The sequence below is a fragment of the Eumetopias jubatus genome, unplaced genomic scaffold (assembly GCF_037043125.1).
Source record: "Eumetopias jubatus isolate StellerSeaLion01/CBP00866 unplaced genomic scaffold, mEumJub1_p1.0 scaffold_12, whole genome shotgun sequence".
NCBI classification, from domain to species: domain Eukaryota; kingdom Metazoa; phylum Chordata; class Mammalia; order Carnivora; family Otariidae; genus Eumetopias; species Eumetopias jubatus.
This window is the reverse complement of record NW_028274818.1, coordinates 47785694-47805562: the sequence shown is the minus strand read 5'-3', so window position 1 is coordinate 47805562 and position 19869 is coordinate 47785694. Positions and strand designations below refer to the sequence as shown.

General features: G+C 36.1%; 1 protein-coding gene across 6 annotated transcripts in view; it reads left to right on the top strand.

Annotated features, from left to right (window-relative positions):
• Nucleotides 1–19869, top strand: part of TDRD5 (tudor domain containing 5) — an 89624-nt gene that overhangs the window by 35661 nt on the left and 34094 nt on the right. For 4 of the 6 annotated variants that reach the window (XM_028121587.2, XM_028121584.2, XM_028121586.2 and 1 more), the window contains exons 6-9: nt 2959–3112; nt 13550–13722; nt 14977–15197; nt 19534–19746. In XM_028121587.2, the coding sequence (XP_027977388.2) occupies nt 2959–3112; nt 13550–13722; nt 14977–15197; nt 19534–19746 (761 nt within the window). Of the gene's footprint in view, nt 1–2958; nt 3113–13513; nt 13723–14976; nt 15198–19533; nt 19747–19869 lie in introns of all 6 variants that reach the window. The other 2 variants (XM_088016801.1, XM_088016800.1) reach the window with 1 other exon arrangement.

The window sequence follows — 19869 nt, the reverse complement described above, 5'->3', positions numbered from 1 at the left end:
AAGGGAAAAAATATAGGCCAAGGATTTTATAGCTAGCAAAATTAACCTTCAACTATAGAGCGCCAGAGAAGCTGTTATCACCATGCAAGGATTCAAGAACTCTTGTTCCCTTGAGTCCATCTCAAGGAGTCTACTGGAGAATGAACTTCAGAAAACTAGAATTGTTGAGAGATAGTGACAAAAGAACTGACAATGAGTGCTACTTGTAAAGCTAAGACCAAATGAGGGTTAGAAGGAGAGAATATAGTATGTAATGGCAATATAGTCTGACAATGTAGATAAAGAACAATGCCACAAAATGATAAGGGGTCAGCGTAGGCAAAAAATTTTAGTTGCTTTTATTATATTGATAGTGGTAATGTTAGTACTGTTAATCAATTTTGAGACTGTTGTGTAATGTGGTATGGGGCATATTAATAATTATGACATATGTGGAAGCAATTATGGGATAATTTTAATTGTATAAACATATTATAATATAATATATTCCAGGAATATCATATCATTTGGCATGATAGATGAACCTGGAATATCTTATCATTCCAGACTAATAAGGAGGCTATTAAAGACTGGGTTCACATCAGAAGGGCTTAGGAATCCGCTTGAAGAGTTATTTCAGGTATCAGTCATGATAATACGTGCAGTGGTTTGAAGTTCATCAAATATGTTTAATTCTGTGAGTTCTTATGATATTAAAAACTGGTCATCTTAGAGGATGTTAGAGAACCAATTTATTTTCTTGAAAAATGATAAAGAGCGAATCACTTATCCTGGCTTTGCTAAATGAACTGGTATGACTGGGTAACCAGGTAGCAGATGAGGGGAGCATACCTATATAATGTTCCAACTAAGTAACAAAAAAGAATTGATAGAATTTCACTATGTTAAAACCCTTAATAAAATAGTGGATCTAGGTATGGACCAGGAATGCCTCCAGACACCACCAAAAAAGAGACAACCAGACGTTATGTGCCTCTTTATAAACACAGCATCACTTGAAGTCATAGAGCATGAGTCTGACCAAGCCTTTGATCCAGCTACCAATGCAGAAAATAGTTTTTGCACTAGAGTATGTCATCTGCAAAATCCACACGGTGAGGAGATGAAATCATGTAATAGGATATATTCATATATTAGAGGGCATAAATTTAAACTCTAAGTTAAAATTGAGTTGGAGGTGGAAGAGAGAAATGAAGGAGAGTGGGAGTAGAAATACATCAATTACTTCTTTGCTTATGGTTGGGAGTCTGTAAAGCTGGAGACATAACAAAGGAATTAGGAAGAAATATATCTGACATATCAGTCAGTGGACAAAACCAACTTAATACTGATTCTCAGAATCACAAAGCAAAACTCAGCTGTGTCATGTACTGATATGGGATTATCTCTGTATTGACTGAAAAATGTACAACAGATATAGTCTATTCTGCTGAAGCATGATGTGTGTTTAGATTTTGACAGTTTCTAGATAGTTACTCAAGCAACTGAGGATGATGGTTAATGCAAGAAACTTGGAATGATTGGTTCCCTCCAGGGACGTGATCTCCTGGGCCACTGAAGGATGGGAGTGGGTCAGAGACTTAGTTTTGCTGTATACTTTTTTGAGACTCCTAAATATCATGTATTAAAAAAATTCATGAGGGGCACCTGGGTGGCTCAGTCGTTGGGCATCTGCCTTCGGCTCAGGTCATGATCCCAGGGTCCTAGGATCAAGCCCTGCATTGGGCTCCCTGCTCAGCGGGAGGCCTGCTTCTCCCTCTCCCACTCGCCCTGCTTGTGTTCCCTCTCTTGCTGTGTCTCTCTCTGTCAAGTAAAATAAAATAAAATAAAAATGCTTTAAAAAAATTAATGAAATCCTTCCCAGCCTAGTCTTGTGTTTGACTGACTTGCATATTCATAGTACTAGGCCCTTTACAGAGAAGATAAACCATTAAAGAGACTAACAGACATAAAAAGAAAAGAAGCCATGATACGTAATGTGCAAAGAAGTAGAGATACAAGTCTCATTCACCATCATCCTTCCCCTTTTTTCTACCAAACTTTTCTCTCTCGGGATATTCATGACTAGCTATAGATGTGATATTAACAACCCTTTAAAACCATGACTTGGCTGATGCTGGGCCCCCGTTTTCCAAGTGTCTTGGAGAAGTGATAAAGAGTTGAATTGGGTCTCATAGTGTCCATGAACAAGAAGGTATACAGCAGTCCCGTCCTCTGTCAGGAGTTAGTTCTTTCAGAGTGTTTGCCTCTGTGTGCCTGTCAGTTTTCCCCAAGGTGATTAAGTCAGAGCAAGTGTTTATTTCCTATTCTAGTTGGAGGAACAGAAAAATAATTATGTTTAGCTCAACTGCTTTACCTTGGTTAGGAAGACAGAAGTTTAAGAATTTGAACACTTTAATGGGGGATCTCACTAACAAGGGCAAACTTCCAATTCATTGTGCAGTTTAAACCAAACATATTTCATATAAATCCCATATATATTTTTTCTATATTTGGTATAATTTTCCTTCTTTTGCAAGGCAAGAAAATCAAACAATACTGTAGGAGATACACTGACACCTGCTTATTAATCTCAACATCTAGGGTGAAGTCATAAAATTTTAAGGAAATATTTTAAAATAGTATTACTTTATTGCATGTTGAAGGTGGTAGTGAATTCTTTATCTGAAAATAAATAGCCAGTTTTATTATGACTTTTGTATTTTGTGCATTCCTCCCCCCTTTTTGCTTTATAATCAAATATTGTTAAAAATGAGAGGTAAAAAGCCCTCCTAATTTTCACTTCAATTTACCATATGCTTTAAAAGGAACTTGAAACTGGCCTGGAAGGGATTGTAGGTGTCAAGGTAACTCACATATTGACTAAGTCCAAATTAAGGGGCATTGTTTAAGGGCATCTGTATATGTTATATTCCTTCTATCTAATGTTTTATGTTATTTATTTATTTTTTTTGACAGATAATCTTTAAAGAGCAACTTTCACCAAAAAAATTGGGCTTCTTAAATGTGACAGAACTTGTTGGAGCTCTTAGTGACATTCTCCGTGTTGAGTTCAGGGAAGGAGAACAAGACTTACTGGTGTTTGATGCTGATATGAAGCCACTACCACCTGGTGAGTTGAATCACAATTTGATGCAAACCTGATTTTGTAAAAATTGAAGTATAGTTGACATACAGTTATATTACTTTTAGGTGTACAACACAGTGATTTGACCGTTCCATACATTATGCTGTGCTCACCATGATAAGTGTAGTTGCATTTTGTCACCATACAATGTTATTGCAATATGATTGACTGTATTCCCTATGCTGTATTTTTCATTCCTGTGACTTATTTATTTTATAACTGGAGGTTTGTACCTCTTAATATTCTTCACCTTTTTTGCCTATCCCCCCACCACTGCCCTCCCTTTTGACAGCTATCAGTTCTCTGTATTTATGATTGTTTCCATTTTGTTTGTATTGATTTTTAGATTTCACATATGAGTGAAATCATATTGTGTTTGTCTTTCTCTGCCTGACTTATTTTACTTAGCATAATACCCTCTAGGTTTATCCATGTTGTCTCAGATGACAAGATTTCATTTCTTTTTATAGCTGACTAATATTCCATTGTATATATACTAGGACTTTATGTGGATAGACACTTAGGTTGCTTCCATAACTTGGCTATTGTAAATAATACTGCAATAAATATAGGAGTGCATATATCTTTTTGAATTAGTGTCTTCATTTTCTTTGGTTAAATACCCAGTAGTGGAATTTTACTGGATCGTATGTTATTTTTATTTTTAATGTTCTTTTTTTTTTTTTTTGGAAACTTTACACTATCTTCCACAGTGGTTGCACCAATTTACATTCCCACCAACAGTGCACAAGGGTTCCCTTTTCTCCATATCCTTGCCAACACTTGTCTATTTCTTATCTTGATACTAACCATTCTGATAGGTATAAGGTGATTTCTCACTGTGGTTTTGATTCTGCGTTTCCCTCATGATTAGCAATATTTAGCATCTTTTTTTTTTAGCATCTTTTATGTGTCTATTGGCCATTTGTATGGCTTCTTTCAAAAAATGTCTATTCAGATTTTCTGCCCATTTTTATTTAGATTATAACTTTTTTTTGGTATTGAGTTGTAGAAGTTTTGTATGTATTTTGGATATGAACCCCTTATTGGATATATCATTTGCAAATATATTCCCCCATTCAGTAAGTTGTCTTTTCATTTCGGTTTCCTTTGTTGTGCAAAAGTTCTTTAGTTTGGTGTAGTCCCAATAGTTTATTTTATTTTGATTTCCCCTGCCAGAGGAGACATACTTGGAAAAATGTTGGTAAGGCTGATGTCTAAGAGATTACTGCCTATGTTTTCTTTTAGGAGCTTTATGGTTTGAGGTCTCACATTTGGATCTTTGAGTTTGTTTTTGTGTATGGTGTAAGAAAGTGGTCCAGTTTAATTCTTTTGCATGTAGCTGCCCAGCTTATTGAAAAGATTTTCTTTTCCCCATTGTATATTCTTGCCTCCTTTGTTATAGATTAATTGAACATATAAGCATGGGTTTATTTCTGTGCTCTCTGTTCAGCTGATCTATGTGTCCATTTTTGTGCCAGTCCTATACTGTTTTGATTATCACAGCTTTGTAGTATGTCTTGAAATCTGGAATTGTGATACCTCTGACTTTGTTCTTTTTCAAGATTGCTCTGGCTATTCAGGATCTTTTGTGGTTCCACATAAATTTTAGGATTATTTGTTTAGTTCTGTGAAAAATACTGTTGGTATTGGATCACCTGGGTGGCACAGTCAGTTAAGCAACCGACTGTTGGTTTTGGCTCAAGTCATGCTCTCAGGGTCATGAGATTGAGCTCTGCATCAGGCTCCTTGCTCAATGGGAAGTCTGCTTGGGATTCTCCCTCTCCCTCTGCCCCTCCTCTCTTTCTCTTTGAAATAAATCTTTAAAAAAATACTGTTGATATTTTGATAAGAATTGGATTGAATCTATAGATTCCTTTGGGTAGTGTTGACATTTTAACAATATTGGTTCTTCTAATCCATGAACATGGTGTATCTTTTCATTTGTGTCATCCTTAATTTCTTTCATTGGTATTTTATAGTTTTCAGAGTACAGGTCTTTTACTTGGTTAAATTTATTCCTAAGTATTTTGGTTTTTGTTTTTTGGTGCAATTGTAAATGAGATTGTTTTCTTAATTTCTCTTTGAGCTACTTCATTATCAGTGTACATGCAACAGATTTCTGTATATTAATTTTGTATCCTATAACTTTGCTGAATTCATTCAAATAGATTTTTGGTGGAGTTTTTAAGGTGTTCTGTATATAGTATCATGTTATTTGCAAATAGTGACAGTCTTATGTCTTATCAATTTTTTTTTTTTTCTGATTGCTGTAGCTAGGACTTCCAGTACTGTGTTGAATAAAAATGGCAACAGTGGACATCCTTGTCTTGTTCCTGAGAGGAAAAGCTTTCACTTTTTCACTATTGAGTATGATGTTAGCTGTGGGTTTGTCATATATGGCCTTTATTATGTTGAATTATGTTCCCTCTATATCTACTTTGTTGAGAATTTATCATGAACAGATGTCGAATTTTGTCAAAAGCTTTTTCTGAATCGATTGAGGCAACCATATGTTTTTTAACTTTCATTTTGTTAATGTGATTTATAATTGATTGATGTGTGGATATTGAACCATTCTGGCATTCCTAGAATAAATCCCGCTTGGTTGTGGTAAATGATCCTTTAATGTATTGTTGAATTTGGTTTGCTAATACTTTGTTGATGATTTTTGCCTTGTATGTTCATTAGGGATGTTGACCTGTAGTTTTCTTTTTTTGGTAGGGTCTTTGGTTTTGGTATCAGGGCAATTCTGGCTCAGAATAAATTTGGAAGCTTTCTTTCCTCTTTTATTTTTTGGAGTCATTTGAAAGAGTAGGTATTAAGTCTTCTTTATTTAAATGTTTGGTAGAATTCACCTGTGAAGCCATCTGGTCCTGTACTTTTATTTCTTGGGAATTTTTTGATTACTGATTCAATTTTGTTACTAGTAATTGGTCTGTTTATATTTTCTATTTCTTCCTGATTCAGTTTTGGAAGATTGTATGTTCCCAGGAATTACCCATTTCTTCTAGGTTGTCCAGTTTGTTGGCATATAATTTTGTGTAGTATTCTCTTAGAGTTCTTTGTATTTTCATGGTGTTGTTTTGTTTTTTGTTTCATTTTTGAAATTGTTTGAATCCTTTTTTTTTCTTAATGAATCGGCTAAAAATGTATGAGTTTTGTTTATCTTTTCAAAGAACCAGCTCTTGGTTTCTTTGATCTTCTCTATTACTTTTTTGTTTTTTTTTAATTTTTATTTTTTTAAATTTTATTATGTTAATCACCATACATTACATCATTAGTTTTTGATGTAGTGTTCCATGATTCATTGTTTGTGTATAACACCCAGTTTTTTTATTGAATTTTTTTTATTATGTTAATCACCATACATTATATCATTAGTTTTTGATGTAGTGTTCCATGATTCACTGTTTGCGTATCACACCCAGTACTCCATTCAGTACGTGCCCTCTTTAATACCCATCACCAGGCTAACCCATCCCCCCACCCCCTCCCCTCTAGAACTCTCAGTTTGTTTCTCAGAGTCCATAGTCTCTCATGGTTCGTCTCCCCCTCCGATTTGCACCCCTTCATTTTTCCCTTCTTGCTATCTTTTTTTTTTTTTTTTAACATATAATGTATTATTTGTTTCAGAGGTACAGGTCTGTGATTCCACAGTCTTACACAATTCACAGCACTCACCATAGCACATACCCTCCCTAATGTCTATCACCCAGCCACCCCATCCCTCCCACCCCACCCCCACTCCAGCAATCTTCAGTTTGTTTCCTGAGATTAAGAATTCCTCATATCAGTGAGATCATATGATACATGTCTCTCTCTGATTGACTTATTTCGCTCAGCATAATACCCTCCAGTTCCATCCATGTCACTGCAAATGGCAAAATTTCATTCCTTTTGATGGCTGCATAATATTCCATTGTGTATATATACCACATCTTGTTTATCCATTCATCTGTCGATGGACATCTTGGCTCTTTCCATAGTTTGGCTATTGTAGACTTTGCTGCTATAAACATCGGGGTGCACGTACCCCTTCGGATCCCTACATTTGTATCTTTGGGGTAAATACCCAGGAGTGCAATTGCTGGGTTGTATGGTAGTTTTATTTTCAACTTGTTGAGGAACCTCCATACTGTTTTCCAGAGTGGTTGCACCAGCTTGCATTCCCACCAACATTGTAGGAGGTTTCCCGTTTCTCTGCATCCCCGCCAACATCCATCGTTTCCTGACTTGTTAATTTTAGCCATTCTGACTGGTGTGGGGTGGTATCTCATTGAGGTTTTGATTTGGATTTCCCTGATGCCGAGCGATGTTGAGCACTTTTTCATGTGTCTGTTGGCCATTTGGATGTCTTCTTTGCAGAAATGTCTGTTCATGTCTTCTGCCCATTTCTTTATTGGATTGTTTGTTCTTTGGGTGTGGAGTTTGTTAAGTTCTTTATAGATTTTGGATACTAGCCCTTTATCTGATATGTCATTTGCAAATATCTTCTTCCATTCTGTCGGTTGTCTTTTGGTTTTATTGACTGTTTCCTTTGCTGTGCAAAAGCTTTTTATCTTGATGAAATCCCAATAGTTCATTTTTGCCCTTGCTTCCCTTGCCTTTGGCTATGTTTCTAGGAAGAAGTTGCTGTGGCTGAGGTCGAAGAGGTTGCTGCCTGTGTTCTCCTTTAGGATTTTGATGGACTCCTGTCTCACATTTAGGTCTGTTGCTTTTTAATCTCCATTTCATTTATCTCTATTCTCACCTTTATTTCCTTTCTCCTCCTAACTTTGGGATTTGTTCTTTTTCTAGCTCCATTAAATGTAAGTTTAAATTGTTTAGTTGAGATTTTTCTTTTTTCTTGAGGTAAGGCTGTATCCTTATAAAGTTCCCTCTTAGAACTGCTTTTGCTGCATCACAAAGGTTTTGGATCATTGTGTTTTCATTTTCATTTGTCTCCATGTATTTTTTTCATTTCCTTTTTGATTTCTTCATTGATTCATTGGTTGTTTAATAGCATGTTGTTTAGCATCCACGTGTTTGTGTTTTTTGCAATTTTGTCTTGTACTTGATTTCTAGCTTCATACTGTTGTGTTTGGAAAAGATGTTTGATATGGTTTCAGTTTTCTTAAATTACTGAGTCTTGTTTTTGGCTTGATCTATCCTGGAGAATGAAAAGAACTTGAAAAGAATGTGTATTCTGTTTTTGGATGTAATGTTATGTGAATATTTGTTAAGTCTATCTGGTCTAATGTGTTGTTCAAAGCTATTGCTTATTTTCTGTTTGAGTGATCTGTTCATTGATGTAAGTGGGTGTTCAAGTCCCCTACTATTTCTCCCTTTATGTCTTCTAATATTTGCTTAATGTATACAGGTGTTCCTATGTTGGGTGCATAGATGTTTACAAGGGTTATATTTTCTTGTTGAATTGATCTCTTTATCATTATATAATGCCTTTATTTGTCTCTTGTTACAGTTTTTGTTTTAAAGTCTACTTTGTCATATTGCTACCTTGGCTTTTTTTTTTTTTTTTTTTTTTTTACTTCTATTTGCATAGTATATGTTTTTCCAGCCCTTTACTTTCAGTATGCATGTGTCTTTAGGTCTGAAGTGAGTCTCTTGTAAGGCAGCATATAGATGTCTTTTTTTTTTTTTTAATTCATTCAGTTACCCTATGCCTTTTTTTTTTTTAAAGATTTTATTTATTCATTTGAGACACAGAGATACAGAGAGAGAGAGAGAGAGAGAAAGCATGAGCAGGGAGAGAGGCAGAGGGAGAGGGAGAAGAAGGCTCCCCGCTGAGCCAGGAGCCCGACGTGGGGCTCGATCCCAGGGCCCCGGGATCATGACCTGAGCTGAAGGCAGATGCTTAACCATCTGAGCCACCCAGGTGCCCCTACCCTGTGCCTTTTGACTGGAGCTTTTAGTGCATTTACATTTAAAGCAATTATTGATAAGTATATATTTAATGCCATTTTGTTAATTGTTTTCTGATTCTTTTTATGGTTCTTTGTTCCTTTCTTCTCTTTATCTTTGTGATTCAATATTTTCTTTAGTGTTATGCCTGGATTCCTTTCTTTTCCTTTTTTTTTTGCATATCTGTTAATAGGTTTTTGTCGTTACCATGAGGTTTATATATAATATCCTATGTATGTAGCAGTCTATTTTATATTTTTAGTTGGTGGTTGCCGAAGTTTGAACACATTCTAAAAACACAAAAGTTTTACTACCTCCCCCCCCAAGTTTTGTGTATTTAGTGTCATATTTCATATCTTTTTATTTCCTGGCCCTTAACTAATTTTTTGGATATTGATTTTACTATGTTTGTCTTTTAACCTTTCATATTAGTTTTATAAGAGATTGATTTACTACCTTTACTATATGTTTGCTTTTACTCATGAAATTTTTTCTTTTCATAATTTTTTTTCTAATTATGGCCTCTTCTTTTCCACTTAGTCCCTTTAACATTTCTCATAAGTCTCTTATAGTGGTGATGAACTCCTTTAACTTTTGTTTGCCTGGGAAACTATTTCTTCTTAAATTCTGAATGATAACTTTGCGGGGTATTCTTGGTTATAGGGTTTTTTCCTTTCATCACTTTGAATATATCATGCCATTCCCATCACAGCTGATACTCCTATCGGGTTTCCTTGTATGTAACATGTTGCTTTTCTGTTGCTGATTTTTAGATTCTCTACCTTTAATTTTTGACATTTTAACTAATTTGTATCTTGGTGTGGACCTCCCTAGATTCATCTTGTTTGGGATTTTTGTGATTCCTGGACTTGGATGTCTGTTTTCTTACCCAGGTCAGAAAAGTTTTCAGCTATTATTTTTTCAAGTTATTTCTCTGCCCTTTTCTCTCTCTCTCTTTGGGACCCCTGTAGTGTGAATGTTAGAATGCCTGATATTGTCTCAGAGATCCCTTAACTTATCCTCATCTGAAAAAATATTTTTTCTGTTCAGCATGGGTGCTTTCCATTACCCTGTTTTCCAGATTGCTGATTCATTCTTCTGTACCTGCTGATCTGCTGTTGATTCCCTCTAATGTATTTTGCATTTCAGTTATTGTATTCTTCAGCTTTGATTGGTTATTTTTAATATTATCTGTCTCTTTGTTGAAGTTTCTCTGAGTTCATACACTCTTCTCTGGAAGTCAAGTGAGCGTCTTTATGATTATTATCTTGAACTCTTTATCAGATAGGTTGTTCATTACCATTTGGTTTAGTTCTTTTTTGAGGTTTTGTCTTATTCTTTCATATGGGGCATATTCCTCTCTCTCCTCATTTTGTTTGACTCTCTGTGTTTGTTTCTATGAATTAGGTGGAAAACTACTTCTCCTAGACTTGAAGGAATTGCCTTGTGTAGGAACATACCCTGTATAGACTGTATGTGTCTGGCAGCTTTGGTCGGTTGGCTGGAGCTTAGTGCATGCAGGCTGGGTGTCCCAGGGCACTTGCTTTAGGACCACTCTGGTGTGATGGCTGGAGCTGAAGTGGGTACAGAGCAGAGGATTCTGGTACTCTCCATGCACAGTGTGTCCTGGAGGTACAACTGGAGCTGAAGTGAATGTGGGCTGGGGGTTCTTGGAGTGTTCCGCATAGTGGGTACCCAAGTCCCAAGTGAATTGTCTATAGCTAAAGTGGGGATGGGTCTGGAGTATTCTGGAAGATGGAAACCTGATTATTATTTGTTCCTGAAAGGACAAGGAAAAATAAAGCATTGCTTACATAATATTCTTTATTGTAACCACATCAACCAAACAGATTACACATTAGCCTTGAAAACACTTTGATATGATGACCATTCTTTTTGGTGATACTTGTTGTAGTAAGGCTAACCTGTATCATTAATGAAGACCATCTAAATTATTTTTTAGGATTTATTTATTTTAGAGAGAGAAAGAGGGAGAGACGGAGTGCGCCAGTGTGGGGAGGAGTAGAGGGAGGGCAGGAGAGAAGGCAGACTTCGCTGAGCACAGAGCCTGACTTAGGGCTTGATCCTACAACCCTGAGATCATGACCTGAGCAGAAATGAAGAGTCGGATGCTTAACCACCTGAGCCACCCAAGCGCCCCAAAGACCATCTGAATTTTTAAAATGTACTTTCTTCATTATCCACATATTTGGATAACTCTGAAGAAATAAATTTTCTAAAATAGTGATCTGATGGGGAAGCACCAAACCAGTGGTTGTTAACTCTGGCTGTGCATCAAAAGCTTTTTAGAAATACATGGTTATTTGGAATAAATGGGTGTGTATTGGGACCTAGCACTTGTATTTATTTTTAAACAAACTTTTTATTTTGGGTAATGTTAGGTTTATAGAAAAGTTGCAGAGATATTAATGAATTCTCATATGCTTTTCATCCATATCCCCTAATACTAACATCTTATATTACCATGATACATATATCAAAACTAAGAAATTAACTGATACATTACTATTAATGAAACTCTAGATTTTATTTTGGTTTTACCATTTTTCCCATAATTGTTCTATTTCTGGATCCACTCCAGGATACCACATTGCATTTAGGGCACTTGATTTTTGTTTGTTTTTTGTGTTTTTCTTTTGACTAAGGTTTTTTTTCTTTTGAAATTTTTATTGAGCGTATTATACATTTATATAGTTATTATGAACAAATGCAGAGAGATCCCATGTACTTTTTCCTCTGTTCCCTCAGTGGTCATGCTAAATTATAGTATAATATAGTTCAGTTGACCCTTGAACAAGATGGGTTTGAATTGGATAGGTCCACTTATATATGGATTATTTTTGGTAAAATTAGTATAGTACTGTAAATGTAATTTCTTTATAATTTTTTAAACATTTTTTCTTTAGCTTTATTATAAGAATACAGTATATGATATATATGACATACAAAATATATGTTAATCAACTGTTTATGTTACAGTAAGGCTTCTGGTCTGCAGTAGGCTATTAGTAAAGTTTTTGGGGAAGCAAAAGTTATATGCAGATTTTTGACTGCATGGGGGGGTGATGTCTCTAACCTCTGCATTATTCAAGGGTCAACTGTATTTATATTTTTATAGGTTTTTTTTAAGATTTTATTTATTTGGCAGAGAGACAGCGAGAGAAGGAACAGGAGCAGGGGGAATAGGAGAGGGAGAAGCAGGCCTCCCACTGAGCAGGTAGCCTGATGTGGGGCTCGATCCCAGGACCCTGGGATCATGACCTGAGCCGAAGGCAGATGCCCAACGACTGAGCCACCGGAGCGCCCCTATATTTTTTTTTATTTTTATTGTCATGTTAATCACCATACATTACATCTTTAGCGCCCCTATATTTCTATAAGCTTTTACAAGTGGTTTCGATGGATAGCAATTTTTTGTCCAAAATGTAAATGTATCTTTCCTGATTTTTCTGATTATTAAAATAACTCATGTTCATTTTAGAAAATATCACAGATGAGTGGAAAGTTGGAAGTGAACAATTACCATCATTTTAGTTCCCCCAAAAATGCTGTTAGAATTTTTACATAGTCTTCCAGATTTTTTTCAACATATATGTAAGCATTGCTAGATTTTTAAAAACTTATAAAAGCAACATTTACTTATTAAATAATTCCAGCAATGTAGAATGGTAACTAGTAATTGTTTTAATGGGTCTTTTTTGAACCTTTTATATATAACATAGTTATTTATCATATGTATAATTTTCTTGTACAAAACATTATATAAATGTATACGTTCTTTTTATACTTCATGTATTATGGATGTTTTATATCAGCATAAATAAGTTTATTTCATCCTTTTTAACTACATATAATTCTTTTATGTGACTACATTCATTTAATCAGTCTCATATTGACAGACATGTAGAGTGTATTTATTTTTTATCATTATAAAAGATACAGATGTAGATACCTACATCTTTGTGGACTTTTGTTTTTCTTTAGGAGCCACTATGGTTTTAGGTCTATCTGGAGTCTGTTTTAATGTGGCAACCTCTTATAATCATCATACACATGTAATTTGAACAAAATATGTGATTGATTTGGTAATTCCCTAAAAATTAAGGCACTGAATTATGGAATATTAAGTAGTCACATACATCGTACATTAAGCAACAGTGCACTTTCACTGCTAAAGCTGAACAAAAAATAAATTGAAATCAGGATGTTGAAAAATAAAACCTTTAGTCAAAGTTCAAGAAACCTTACCAGACTTACCCTCTCCCTTGCCAACATAAATAGTTTAAGATTTGTTCCCTTCTAGAATTTCCTTTTATCTCTCTATACTGAAAGGTCTGCAAAGACAGGTTCATGTCTCTCATTTATCATTATTTTCCCAGTGCCTGGCCCATAGAATGTGCTTAATAAGTTATACAAATTATTGTAATAGCTATCCACAGGCTACTGTATTGATCATTTCAGATGGAGACGTTTCATCAGTCAGAAATTCATGTTTAGTTCAATCGGATAAGAAAATAGAAGTCAAAGCTTATGTCTCCAGTCCCCCTAGAAATTCACTGTCTACTGCTGCTGTCGAGGAGACTGCATGGGATTGTCCTCCTAAAAACCATAAGGAGCCAGAACAGAAGATTTGCAAGAAGCCTAATCTGGTGGTAAAACCTTTACAGCTGGTAAGGTTTAACGACTTTGTATACTGGAGATTCAGCATTATGAAAAGTAAATGAATATTTCTTCAAACCAAAATTCTATTTTAGAAAAGTCTTATTTCTAGATATATGATTTCTTAGAGCAAAGCTTTGGTCTGAAGTCGCCTTATGCAGCATTTATTCTGGTTTTCAATCTTTTGTATAACTAGTTTCATTCAGATCTCATTTTAAAGTTTTCAGATGGCTTTGAAGATTTGCCAGTTTTTGCAAGAGGTTATAGCCAATGCTCGGTCCATGTTTTTTAAAATGTAGGCTGGAAAACCGTCGAGGGCTTCAGAAGGAAGAATTGAGGAGCTTTATTTTCACTTTATGTCTCAACAGCTGCTGCAGATTGCCCTGCACCTGTCCTCAACTATAGGGTGCTTTTCCTTTTTTCTTTTTCATTACATGTCCACACAGTTCTCCTTTTTTGTGCTGTCCTCTCCTGTTATTTATTTTGTTGTTGTTAAGGAATTAATTGCTTACTCTTCTTTTCTTCTACCATCTATACCTGGCTTCTTTCATGGAAGGAAAACAATTTGTTTGGAAAGCCTACTGCATATTTTCTAGAGGATAAGAGAAAGGCCTAAAGGAGAATAAGATATTTTAGAATAAGAGTGTTTGAGAAACCCTATTTTTGGTTGGAAGACTAGTGTGAAATTTAATGCATTCTTTAAAGTTACCTTTGTTGGTAGGGTTGGGTAGGATGACAGTCTATCTTGGCTCAGCTTGAATATTTTAAGTACCATATTTGCAATTTTGTATGGGGTAGCTGTATAACATACTTTTAATATCATAAGGCAGTCGTTTTCATATATTAATGTAGGTAAGGATCACCTAGGGAATTATTTTTAAAAGATTTTATTTATTTGATAGAAAGCACAGGCAGGGGGAGCGGCAGGCAGAGGGAGAGAGAGAAGTAGGCTCCTCAAGGAGCAGGGAGCCAGGCTTGGGACTCGATCCCGACATCCTGGGATCGTGACCTGAGCCTAAGGCAGATGCTTAACCGACTGAGCCACCCAGGTGCCCACCTAGGGAATTTTTTAAGTGCATAACTGGAAGCCCCACTTCCAGGTATTTTGGATCAGTAAGTCCTGGCTAATGCCTAAGAAGCTTCATTTTTATAGTTTCCCAGGTGATTCTGATAAAGATGACTCATGAAATATACTTTGAGAAATGTCATAGTTTGAAATGCCACTCAAGGTTTTATAGTGGTTTCTTTTCTTTTTTAACTTGTAGCAAGTAGAAGTTAACAAGTCACAGCTCAACCTGGCAATGGCCAATCGTGATATCCCACCAGATGCTGTACAGGACAAGAAATTATGCAGACTGCCACCATTAGATACCAGTACCCTTGTGGGGGTCTTCGTGGAGTATATCATCTCTCCTAGTCAATTCTATATCCGAATCTATAGCAGGGATTCATCTGAGTTACTTGAAGACATGATGATTGAGATGCGGTAGGAGCCTGTTGTTTTCAGTGTATTTTTCATGTATCTCATTCTAAATCATAAGTTCTCAACATTTTGATTTTAGGGCTTTTAAAAATTAAGGACTGGAGAACTTTTGTTTATTGATATTTATCTTAGAAATTAAAACTGTAACATTAAATTTTTTTTTGTTTAAAAATAATGGTAAGTCCATTTGTGTGAATATAAATAACATAGTTCTGTGAAAAATAACTATTTTCCAGAAATTATAATATTGGCATTGTTCTACATTTTTGCAGATCTCTTTAATATCTGTCTTAATAGAAGAAAGTTTGATTTTAATATCTGCTTTTGTCTTTAATCTCTTGAGGTACATTGTTTTGGTTGAAGTATATGAAAACATCTGGCCTCACACAGATACAGAGTTGGAGAAAAGAGTATTTTAGTAGCCTTTTCAGAAAATTGTAAATCTTCTTTGATAATTTCAGAAAATTCTGGAACATTCCCAAACTTGGCAAGTGGTAGTTTTTTAAAAATTAGTTGCAGTGTGGAATTTGAACTTTTCATACCCTACTGTGATAAAGTCCGTTGGTCTTCCTTTGCACTTTGAATGAACCAGGACTGGTTATGCAATTGCAGGCTCCAGTGCAAAATTAAAATGCAAGATGCTGAGTTTAAAAATCACTAAGAATTTCAGGACAGCAATAGCAGAACATTAAAGCAAGCGTAAGGCCCTTCTAAGTGTGGACTCAATACAACTGGCCCTGAAAGGATCTTTTACCCCCATTAATAATTTAAAACATCGTGCACTGGTAATTTGGAAAACACTGTTTTGCTGAGTTATGTAGATCTTCCACACTTATTAATATCACCACTGACCTCATCAAAAAAGTATTACATATTAGGGAGCTGTCAAGCTCATGGTGGTAGATGCAACATTTCCAAAATCTTTATTTTCACTTGAAAGCCTTTAATTTTATCCGTGATGACAAATACTGTCAGTGTTTTCCTTGAAGTGACAGGCTCATCTCATTTTTGAGAAAATGTGTGTCAGATACCTAAGTCTGAATAAACAGAGTTTGATAACGGTCCTTTCAAGCAAAAATGGTGTTCCATGAGAACAATGGCTAGTTCATTTTCCAAGTAAAAATGTTCCACAAAAACAGCTAGTTCAATTCACAACTCAAGTGCATAAGTGCTTTTCTTTAAGACAACTTGAGAAGTGTTTTATGTGTATAGTACTTCCATTTTTGTCACACAGAATATTGAAAAGATGGTCACTCAGTGGTTGATATTTAATAAACTTAATTTTTATTACTTTATCAAGGACATTCTTAAGTGACTGGCTTTTTTTTTCTTTTTTCTTTAATTCTGAGTGTGTGACAGTGACATATAAATGATAAGTTTGGTGCCACTGTCTTGATTTGGTTAAGGCCCCTTGCTTTTTTTTTTTTTTTACCATCATTGCAAATGTTAACACAGTGAAAAGGGTAAATCACTATTTTACTCAACTACTACTACTCTAATTTCTTTTCTCTGCTGAAAAATGATGCCCTTTCTTAGTAAACACCATGAAAAATGTGTACATTTGCAGTCACTTAAGATTTATTCATGAACAACAGTGTCTGGTTTTTACATAGGTGTCACATATAAGAATAATTTATTACATACTTCTCCAAGAGCATTCCATTTTTTAATCTAATTTTACCACATTATATACTCCACTCCTCTCTCACCCAAGAACACCTGGCATAATGTAAGTCACATAAAAATCACTTAGTAAAAATATCATATATTCCATTCCAGGATGCCTGTAAGATTTAGTACATGTTTTAAAGCACACTTAGGGGCTTTGTGACCTTGAAGTTACTTTAACTCTATAGGCCTAGTCTCCTTATCTCCAAAGTAGGGATACTAATAGTACCTGCCTCACAGAGTTGTGATGATTAAAGTACTTAGAATGGAGTCTAGTTCAAAAGTTGGCTACTGTTGTTATCAATACCATATCTGCTGTGTGCTTGGGATGTTGAGGTATGAGGAATACAAGGAGAAGACAGACGTGGTCTTTCCTTTGTCAACACCACGATTATCTGGGAAGATAGGGGATATGTGGGGTATTTCATGAGGTGGTCATTCTGCCTGGGCAAGGTGGAAGAGAGCTTCACAAAGCGGGTACTTGAGCTCGGCTTAAAAAACAAGTAAGAATTTGCCAGTCAAGGTGTGAGTGTGTATGTGCAGGTCCAGTCCTCGGCACTGAGGGCAGTAGTAGCATTAACAACAGGAGTAGCGCTGTGCTCTGGGAGCAACAAATAGGGCAGTGAGGTTACCACTGCGTGAGGTTGGGTGGACAGTGACTGAATGTGAAACTGGAATTAGGGAAGAGCTGGAGTATGAACACCATGGGAAGAAATTCTGACTTCTTCTGTAGACAACGAGGAGCCTCTGAAGGTTTTTAGAAAGTAGGGGCATCAACAGGTTTGTATTTCAGGATAACTCTGGTTGCAATGCAGAAGGTGGGTGGAGTGAACAGGAGAGCATCCATTACTATGCTAGTCTTGGTAGGAGTGTGAGAGTGGAAAGGGAGAGAGAAATTGGAGAGAATTTGGGAAAGTACAGTTGTCAGGTCTTGGTGACAAGCATGGGTTTGAGAAAGATAAGGGAGAAAGGGAGACTAGGAAACCTGTGTTGACTTTAGAGATTGGGTAGGTTTGAGCTGGGGTTAGAAGTTTGCACCTGGTGCCTCTAAGGTGACCATGAGGTATAGGGAATTGATAATGTTGAGTGGACAATATTAGTTAGGATTAGGTTTAGCCACTGTTACAAAGACATAACTTAGCCATAGTAGCATAAAGAAGATAAAAGTTGATTTCTTCTTCCCGTAGTAGCCCATATATAAACACTACAGACCAATAGGGTAGCTCCATGGTGTTAGGGACGCAAGTGTTTCCTGTCTTGCTGTTGCAGACAGTGTGTTGCCCCCATCTGCATAGTCCAGGAGGTAGCTCGCCACCACACCCAGCAAGCTCCTCATTCCAGCCAGTGGGAAGGAGAAAGAGAAGAAGGTAGGAGGTTGGAGGCATGCCATTTTCTTGAAAGACAAGAGCTGGAATTTCTATACTTGACTTTTTTTTTCCCCCAGAGACATGTACTCTTATTTATTTCTTTTCTTTTTTGATTTTTTTTCATTTTTAAAAATTTTATTATGTTAATCACCATATATTACATCATTAGTTTTTGATGTAGTGTTCCATGATTCATTGTTTGCGTATAACCCAGTGCTTCATGCAGTATGTGTCCTCTTTAATACCCATCACCAGGCTAACCCGTCCCCCTACCCCCCCATACTTGACTTTTTTTTTTTAATTGTGGTAGAATACACATAAAATTTACTATCCTAATCATGCACACTCTACTTTTTCTCACATCTTATTTCCCAGAGCTTAGTATTCACATCCAGATGCAAGGGAGCCTGGGAAATCTGAATGGCTATATACTCAGGAAAATTTGGGATTCTCTTACTAGGGGAAGAAGAGAGGAGAGTGAGAATTGGGGGAAAACTAGCATCTTTTCTGTACAGCTGGAAGTAAAGTTTCAAAGTTCAGAAGCAATTCAGCGTCTAAAGATCCCAATGGAGAATCACCAGTTTATCCGTAGTGGTGTAAGACATGAAAGTGGATGAGATGATGCTGTGTACAGCAAGAATATTAATAGATAAGGAGTACCTACTGTATTTGGGCTCTGTGCCAAACATTCACATATTTGAACTAAGGTTTTATTATCCTCTTCATGCGCAACAAGTAAACTGAAGCATAGAAAGACAAAGATACATGGCTAGTAAATGATGGAGTCAGAATTTGAGCTCATGTCATTGGCTCCAAAGCCTGAGCTTTTATTATTTTATACTTCCCAAAAAGAGGAACCCAGAGAACCCAGACATTTAAGGCAATTACAGGGCCAGGATAGGAATAATTATTGACAGGGAAGAATTGGGAGCAAATAGTGTCTTGGAAGCTAGGGTAGAGACTGAAAGAGGACAGGGTCAGGGTCATGCTGCAGAGAATTAACGGACCACCAATGGCTTAAAAATGCCCATTTTAGGAAATGCTGAGGAATAAAGTTGGATTACATTTTGTTCAGAGAGTATGAGCTTAAATGAATGTGTGACTTTCTATTTGAAGAAGTTTGTCGATGAAGAGAAGGGATTTGGATAAGAAAGAGGAAAATAATAGTAATAAGCATTAACAAATCAGAAAAAGTGGGGATTCTTTTCCTTTTTGCCAAGACTTTCTTGCTCTTGATACGTTAGTAAAAATGATCTTGGTATTTTCTTCCCCTATGTGATTCCCTGTATTATGGAATTCTGTAGGCGCTGCTATTCTAATCAGCTGGTTTCTGATCGGTACGCCATGCCGGAGTATTTCATCCAACCAGGACATCTCTGTTGTGTAAGGATTTCTGAGGATAAGTGGTGGTATCGGGTCATTATCCATCAAGTCCTTGGGAAGCAGGAAGTTGAAGTATTCTACCCAGACTTTGGAAATATTGGAACTGTTCAGAAGTCCTCCCTGAGGTTTCTCAAGTGAGTTAACAAATCTTACTAAATTATTCTTAAGTTTTGAATCCTGTGTTGAAGCCACATGGAGTTAGGATCACTCTTCCTTTTCTCTTGCCTTCCTCGCTCCATCCTTCCCTCTTTGTTCTT